This window comes from Theobroma cacao, chromosome 5, assembly GCF_053813885.1.
Source record: "Theobroma cacao isolate CCN51 chromosome 5, ASM5381388v1, whole genome shotgun sequence".
Classification (NCBI taxonomy): Eukaryota; Viridiplantae; Streptophyta; class Magnoliopsida; order Malvales; family Malvaceae; genus Theobroma; species Theobroma cacao.
The window spans coordinates 35116650-35125457 of record NC_142643.1 but is presented as its reverse complement, the minus strand read 5'-3'; the positions used below and the strand labels follow the sequence as shown (position 1 = coordinate 35125457).

At 29.1% G+C, this 8808-nt stretch overlaps 1 protein-coding gene across 1 annotated transcript; it reads right to left on the bottom strand.

The window, feature by feature from the left end:
* Positions 1-518: 518 nt before the first annotated feature.
* Positions 519-1102, bottom strand: LOC18598961 (NAC domain-containing protein 1-like). Its single transcript, XM_007028709.3, has 2 exons — positions 812-1102; positions 519-728 (listed from the first exon to the last, which is right to left on the bottom strand). The coding sequence occupies exons 1-2, from the start codon at positions 1100-1102 to the stop codon at positions 519-521; spliced, it is 501 nt and encodes a 166-aa protein (XP_007028771.3).
* Between the last annotated feature and the right edge of the window lie 7706 nt (positions 1103-8808).

Genomic DNA, 8808 nt, shown 5'->3' with positions numbered 1-8808 from the left:
TATAAAATTTGTGGTTAACCATGGGCCTTATTAAATCAACATAAACATTGTTCGGTTGCCTAGAAAGTTGTTTTCCTCTTCCAACGGGCTCCCTTTATTTTCGGTCCATGTCTCATACTTGCAAATCACATTGTTATCATCATAATCAAATTAAATTAAGGATCTCAACAATGTCTACATCTATTGCTCCTCCAAATTGACTTTAGGCCCAATACAGGCAACAGTCTTTCCTCTTCCTACCTAAGACGTCCTTCTAGAAGGACTCTTTCCCCTTCACCACCAAATTTGCCATAATTTAAATTAGTTCCATTTCAACTTTCAAGCAACCATTTCTAGGTTTGTTGCGGCAATAAAAACCTTGTAGAATGCAATAAATTTTAATTACTGAAATGTCTTTTTAGACAAAAGAATTATTAAAATAGTGTTTCCATTCAAAGAAGTAATTAGCTACAAATTGAACATGTATATCTTCTATCATAACCATGAATCAATTAGTCCTCGTTGCTCAACTTTGGCCATCACTTGCAAAAAAATTTAAGGTCAAATTCCTCCAAATCATCGAAGCAATCATTATTTTTCTGATAAGGAAAATTGTTTTCAGCTGTGAGTGAAAAATAATCATCAAATATGGAATCGTGATCCTTTACTTCTGGATTGAAAGTTTCAGTCTCTTCCTCATTATTCTTCTCTTTCTTCTTGAATATCCTACACAAAACCCAACCATCAACCTGCAACATAAAACATTAGAATAAAAAACCAACCAGCAAAACATAACAAAGGAAAACTCTACTTGGGCATCCTTGAATATCACCTTCAACCAATTCCCTGCACTTTCCTTGTTTGGAGATGAAATGGTATCATGAATTCTATATTCATGCATTTTCCAGTCCGTTCTTTTTACTTGTTCATTCTCCTTTTCATAGAAAATAAGCCACTTTTTGTACCCAATTGCGTCCTCAGAGTCTAAAGGAATGGGTTTTTCAACTCCACTTTGCTTCCAAAATCCTCTAGGAGTAGCACGATTGGGCCTACATCCTTTGGAATGCTTGCGATCTCTACAAGTGAAAAAATACCACTCTGTTTCTGTAAGTGGCTTGTACATCCCTAACAAAAACAATCTCTATTCAGTTTCATTTACTAATTACAAATTCTCAACATTTCCATTAACGTCAACAATTTTTTATAGTCTTACACTTCTTTCATTGACTCTATAGAAGTGTAAGAGGTTGTAGTGCATAAATAGAGCTACTAACCAGTGAGCTCAAGGGGATGGTGCTGGTAGAGATTAACTTCTTGAATGATATTTGGGAAAATGGGTTGATTCAAAACCTTATTCTTTAAGTAATGTTGAAGCAACTCTTCGTCGCTAGGGAAGAATCGAACACCAGGAGGAAAAGAATTGAGGTATTCGTCGTTCTGAGTAGCATCATCTAACTGCATCTTGGTTAGCTTGTTATGTTGATAATTTTGCTCCATTTCTTCTAAGCTGATAAAGACTGAGAGAGACTTTTGTTTTCATTGCATCCATGCATACAAACATTATTGGATTAGCAAAGAACTAGTTGTATGTGCCAACAAGCTATTGACACATATGCCAAAAAAATTCAAAAATAAAGGAGAGAAAATTAGACTTGGATGTAAATTAATTAGAAAGTTTTAGATATCATTACCTTGTGATATGAGATATATTAGTGTTATTCGGGAAGAACTCTCTCCTTTTCTATTTTTTTAACTGTTTGGTTTCTTATTTATAATTAAAGAGAAGATTTCGCTAAATACCAAGCATTTGACCCAACAACAGTACTATATTTATATTGCACGATGCATGTTAAATATCACGAAAGATTACACTGCGTGCATATATGAATAAATATATATACACTAATTATATCTCAATTAATCTTATTAATTTCAACATTTCTCTCAGAATCAATAGTATATTTTAAACATTGATCACGTAATTAAAAGCTTGACTAAAAACTTTGTCGCAAAGCACGCACATTGCCCTAGTTTCTATAATAATTACGTAATATTACAAAACATAAATAATTAGAATTAACTGCATTTATATACTCGTGCTCTACACAAAGTTTTGCACGTAAAGAAAAATAAAGGCAGATATTTTAAATTTTGCATGCAAAATAATTTGTGTCAAATGCCTTCGTACATGTTGCTAAATGAAGACATAATATTTAAAGAAATTTATAAATTATTTATAAATATTTAAATAAATTCTTATTCTTTATATTACGTTCAATTAAATATTTATATTTTTAATTTGAGCATAATAAACCTTTATAACTAATAGTTCGTTAATTAAAATATCATTTATCATTTTTTATCTCATAATGTTAATGTGACATATTGACAAGTTAATGGTGGTATAACATCTTGATGTGATAAGATAACATAACCATATTATATTTTTCACTTTTTATGTTAGAGTCATGTGGATATAAAAATAACAAAAGACATTTTGACTAATTATAATTAATCAATCAATAATTGTAAAGATTTATTTGATTTAAAATAAAAATATAAAAATTTGATTGAACATTATAGAAATGTAAAAACTTATTTAAAATTTTTTAAATAATTCACAAACTTATTTTTTAAAGCATTATGACTTAAATGAAAAAAAATGAATATAATTAGATAAATCAGAGTTTGATATTTATAAAATTAAAATCAAACAACCCTCTTAACTTGAGTTTTAGAGAGTAAATTAGTAAGCATGCGTACTTGATCTAAATTAAGGTAAATTAATAAACATGCATACTTGGATTGCTTGCTATTTGGCGTAGGGAAAAAGAGAAAGAGGGAGAAGGAAATGAAAATGCTGGGCAATGGGAATATTGGAATATGCGTTTTGAATTCTAGATCATAGGAGAATTTATCTCCACGTGAATTGATTTGCTTCAGAAAAGAATTTTGAGTTTGGTAAGGTCAATAAAATTGACCTTACTATAAGGCTCTTTAATTGTGGCCATTAGATTGTCACGACTTGTTTTTGGGCCTTGCAACCAACGTATGGATCTACGTAGGTATGATCCACTAGGCCCAAACCAACTTTTCAGTCAACATTTATGAGCTAATCATTCATCACATTTATACAAACATCCATTCAACATAATAGAATTCACAAGTATATAAACATCATCACATCGTTACGAAACTTCTCAACATAATGTGTGAAATTCCTTTCATTAAATATCAACATTTATATAACATATAAATTCTATGGTCCGGCATACATCCGGTACCTTTATCATCTATTGTCCTTTCACCATAAGAACATCAATCATATGCACCCAATTCGGGGCTTAACACAATATTCACAATCATAAAGCGAATATGAGTATATCAATACTTATTACATAACCAAGTATCATTGTATATACAAGCATTGTAGGACTTGACTCGACACACTGCAGAGTGTAGTGACATTGGTGGATTGGATGGAAGGCATTACCACAACTGTCGAATATGAGTTGAACTCCTCCTCGACATGGCACCTAGTCAAGCAAGTTATTAATTTGTAAAACAAAAATAAAGAAAAATAGTGGATAAGTCACAAAAACTTAGTGAATGGATCCGATAAGGAGACAAGTCAAGGGAAAGAGTTTTTGTAAGAACTCTTACTTTGCAAAAACAACATGAATTTTATAAACATCATTATAATACTTTTCAAATGCTTAAATAACGTTGTTCAAGATCATTGCTCATGAATACAATTAAAAATTCAAGTTATACAAACATTTGGACTAAAATACTAATATTTTATTTATAATTTAAATGTTATTATGATTATTAATTTTAACATTTATAATTTATTTAAAATATTAAAAATTGATAATTTAAATATTAATATTTTATTTATAATTTAACCATTAACATTATAAAATATTAATATTTAATTTATAATTTAAATATTATTATGATTTTTATTTTATTTTTTAAATATTAATAATTTATCATTTATTTATAATATTAATAATTTATCATTTAAATATTAATATTTTATTTATAATTTTAATGTTGTTATGATTATTTTATTTTATTTTAATTTAAAATATTAATAATTGCTTATTTAAATATTAATATTTTATTTATAATTTAATCATTAACATTATAAAATACTAATATTTTATTTATAATTTAAATGTTATTAAGATTATATATTTTTATTTTACGTTATTTTTTAAATATTAAAATTTATAATTTATTTAAAATAATAATAATTGATAATTTATATATTAATATTTTATTTATAATTTAATCATTAAAATGTTAAAATATTAACATTTTATTTATAATTTAATTGTTATTATGATTAAAAATTAATACTTTTATTTATTTTTTAAATTCAAAATATTTTATAATATATAATTAAAACCTTAAACTTTTTCTTATAATAAGATTTGTTTTTTCTTTATTTTCATTTTTTATTTTCTAATTTATACTTTCACTTAATAATTTAAAAATATTAATAATTTAAATGTTATTATCATTAAAATATTAATAATTTTTTAATTTAAAATATTAGTTTTATAAGTTTAGGTTTGTAATTTTTGAAAGTAAGTAAGGACATTTTAGTCCAAAATATTTGGACTCTATTCCCATGGGTGTGGAATAGCTAATACCATGGGGAGATAATATTAGCTATTCCAAAGTTTTGAAAAGTTGTGAGGAATGGTCATTTTTTTGGAATAGTTATTCCTTCTCCGAAAACAATCCAAATGGAGGGAGAAAATTTTTTTACGAATAGAGGGGCAATGACTTATCCATTCCCCCAACCAAACATGCCATAAGTGTTTCAATGGGAGAAAGTTTCAAAATTGCTTAAACATTATTTGAGTGATCTTTAAAAATTTACAAGCTTGATTTAGATGTATGAGTGTTAAATTTGTTTAAATGAGCTTTATAATCTCTGTAACACTTATTCTTAAGATATTAAAGTATTTGATTTTCAAGATAGGTTCATCAAGTAAAGATGCTAAAGTTTGTATAGCAAAAACGAACTCAAAGGAACTCTTTTTGTTTCTTATCTATCCATATATGTTCTTCATTTATCAATATATGTTATATATATATTGATAGATGTGGTTTTGCCTAGTATCTATCAATAGATACACACGAACTATAGATAGATAATGATTGTTGGACACAAAGATAGTGTTTGGTATAAGGAAAGTGGAAGCACATTTCATGCAATGTGTCTAATTAAATTACATTATAGTGTTTATTTTGCAACAGACCACTGTAATGTAAGATTGTAATGCAATCGCATTGCAGCCAAGGGATGTAATGTGATTACAATCCAAAACCAATGCAATCACATTACATTGCAATATTATTAAAGACATTTTTACCCTTTAACTTTAATACTTTGTTAAAAATATTTTGTAATGTTATAATTAAAATAAAAAATATTAAAATAAAATATATAATATAAAAATTAGAAATTAAAATAAAATAAGTTATAAGAAATTAAAATATATATAATATAAGTAAAAGAAATTAAAATAAAATATATAATATAAAAAATTATATTAAAGAAATGAAAATAAAATATATAAAATTATAATAAAAATGAAAATAAAATATATGACATTAAAAATATATTTAAGAGATGATATTATATAAAAATTAACAATAAAAAATACAAGTATATTAAACTTGCATTTTAATAAACGGGGTTAATTTTGAAAATTAATATTACATTTTCATCAAAGTACTTGTAAACCAAACGCTACAATGTTATATTTCTTGTATTTTAATCATTATTTTACTCGTATACCAAACACTGTAATGTTATTTTCCCTACAATCACATTGTTTGCAATTACATTACTTGCAATCATATTACTTGCAATCACATTACCTATAATCATATAGCATTGTAAAATACTAAACGCCACCAAAATTCAACAGGAAAACGGTTAGTTTCTTCACCAAACTTTCTTCAATAGCTCCAAAGCTTTTTCAACTATAAAAAGGACTTCTCCAACACATTTAGAAGGTTAGAAAAGTGAAGAAAAACATCATTTGATCAAGAATCAAATCATATGAAGAAAAAAAAAAAGAGAAATAAACCAAGCTAAAGCAAGCAAATTTAATTCTTCTACCAAGCTTTTAAATTTTCTTGTGTTATAATTTCTTTGTGCCTTCATTTCCATCTTTTCTAATCATCTGTATCACCATCATAATCTTCCAATTTTGTACTTAGAGGTATCCTTGTTATTCAAAATTGTTAGAAAGCATAGAGGTTAGACCTTAGCCTAAGAACAAGGTAAAAAAGTTGTGATTGATTCGTAAAAGGCATTGCATTGTGTGGGTTGTGCTTGAACTCAGCAAAAGGCATTGTAAAGGTTATGCTTTAGCCTTGAAAAAGAATTTCATAGTGGATTTGAAACTCCTTAGCTTGCTAAGGGAAAGGACGTATGTAGTACCTTGTTTTTTGATATAATGGCTAATAAAGTTTACAGATACTAATTGAGGTTGATTACTGAGTTAAAAGGGTAATTTAGAAGTGAACCTGTGAAATATCAACCTCTATAAACACGTAACTAGAAGTAGACGCGATAATTCGGACTAGGGGTCATTTCGTAATTTCTCTTAGTGAGCTCCAACGAGTGGGGTTTTTTATGCTATTAAGGTCTAAATAGGCCTAAGGAATGAATAAATGATGTGTAATGATGAAAACACGAAAAAAACTAGAAGTGACAATAATTTTCATAATAGGGGTAAAATGGTCATTTTGCACCCCAGATCAAAATTTTTAAGTTTTCGTAGACCCAAGCATGTTTAGACTATTATGGACCTTTTCTTGGTATAAAAAGAGTAAAATGATTGCACAAAAGATTGGAGAAGAACAAGTTAACTTGCAAAATGACATTTTTATAATTTCTAAAGGAATTGGATAAGTTTGAGCTATAAATATCTTCTCCTTCTAGCAGCTTCTTCAATTTCTAGTAGCTTCTTCTTCTTCCTCCTTCCATCTCAAGTTTGTTCCCCCCCCCTCCATGGAAGCATGGTATGAAAACTTCATAACTTTCTCTCTCTAGCTCCAATTTTCATGCCTTTGTGTACCTTTTCATGGAACCCTTGTGCTCTTTCACTTCAAAACCCTTGAAAATTTCCACTTTCATACTTTCTCTCACTAGCTAGGTGTTTAGAGAGAGAAAGAGAGAGAAAGCTCCCATAATAGCTTGGAAAATTTATTAGAAAGAATTTTAAAGTTACAAGCTACCAAGGTGAGTAATGAATTAGAATTTATTTTTTTGTGTTAGGAATGATTAGTAAGTAGACTTGTGAATGTTGTAGTTGAGGTTATCCACTCATTTTAGAGTGATTAGAGTAGTGAAAATAAATAGCCATTTAAATGGCAATTGGAAGCTAGCTAAGAGATAGCTTTAGACTTTATAAGTATGTGAATTGACATATTGGTGATACTAATGTGATGATAGGTTCTAACGAAGTCCCACAGCCCCAATTGGACCATTAGGGAAGTTAGAGTCGGTTAAATGCTCAATAAATACAGGTGAGTGGACTTGCATTTCAAACTTATTTTGGAAATGTGAATGTAATTGCACAAGATATTTGAATGGTTTTATCCAATCTTTCTTCAAAAATGTGTGCTAGGGAATAAGCCTTGATTAAATGTTTTTGATATTGTGAAATGTGAGATGTGAATAGGGATGAATTCAAGTACTTTATATTATGTTGGTATGTATGTATATATCTTATGAATATGTGCTGTGTATTGATGAATGATGTTGGGTGGTGATGTTCAAGTGTGCGAGTAAGGAGTGCACACATGATGATGATAGAGTGTGCGAGTAGGGAATGCACACATGATGATGATAGAGTGTGCGAGATGGAAGTGCACACATGATGATGATGGAGTGTGCGAGTAAGGAATGCACACGTGATGATGACAAAGTGTGCGAGTAGGGTGTGCACACATGATGACGATGTATGTATATGTAAAAGTGTGAGTTATAGAAATTTCATCTATATGGTTGAAATGCATGTGAAATTGACATGTTAAACTTTTGAAAATTATATGAGTTTCATGTTGTGTTGGTCATGTGAACAGGGTGGCCTTTGCTTGAGGTAATGGGGAATTTTTGCTGGTGCCCTGTTTCTTACTACAGCGAGAAACTCTTTGGTTTAGAGGGTTGGTGTTGGCTAAAATCTCGCTGCAGCGAGAATGTTACTGTAGCTTCTCGTTGCAGCGAGAATGAATCTCCCTGTAGCGAGAAACTCTCTGTTTTGTGACCAAATTTTTGCTCCTCATTTGGTTCGGTTGTTACCCTATCTTCCATTTCTTTGGTACCACAATTGAGCATGGACTTCCAACATTAAGGAATAAATGAATTAAGTTTAAAATGAAGAGGTTTGGTGAGAAACCCTCGGCCAGTTAAGAAACCCTCGGCTAATTGATAATTTAAGTTAAGTGTCACTGTAGCAAAAATTCATTCGTTGCAGCGAGAACCCATCATTTATTTGACTTGATTCGCATGAATGGTATTAAAGTTTTCACTCTCCAAATCCTTTGTTGAGCATGGACCATTTTCATAAAGTGATTTACTCATGTGGGGTTTACATGAGAGGTTTAATAAGAACTAGAAAATAAATTGCATTATTTTGAAAAATGAATGCATCATGATTACGTTAAACATTCCTTATGGTATGCTTGTTCCCTTCTTGTTCACTCATTGAGTTTCATACTCACGTTTTTAAACTTCATGTTTTCAGATTTAGAGGCAGTTGGGACCTAGATTGAGTTGTCCACGTATGCTCG

What these genes read in the sequence shown, in the direction of transcription:
- LOC18598961 (XM_007028709.3), bottom strand. Translation starts at nt 1,102, where the DNA reads ATGTACAAGCCACTTACAGAAACAGAGTGGTATTTTTTCACTTGTAGA. An exon ending in GTGCAGGGAATTGGTTGAAG is followed by an intron (nt 729 to 811) that starts GTGATATTCAAG and finishes TTTATGTTGCAG; the next exon opens with GTTGATGGTTGGGTTTTGTG.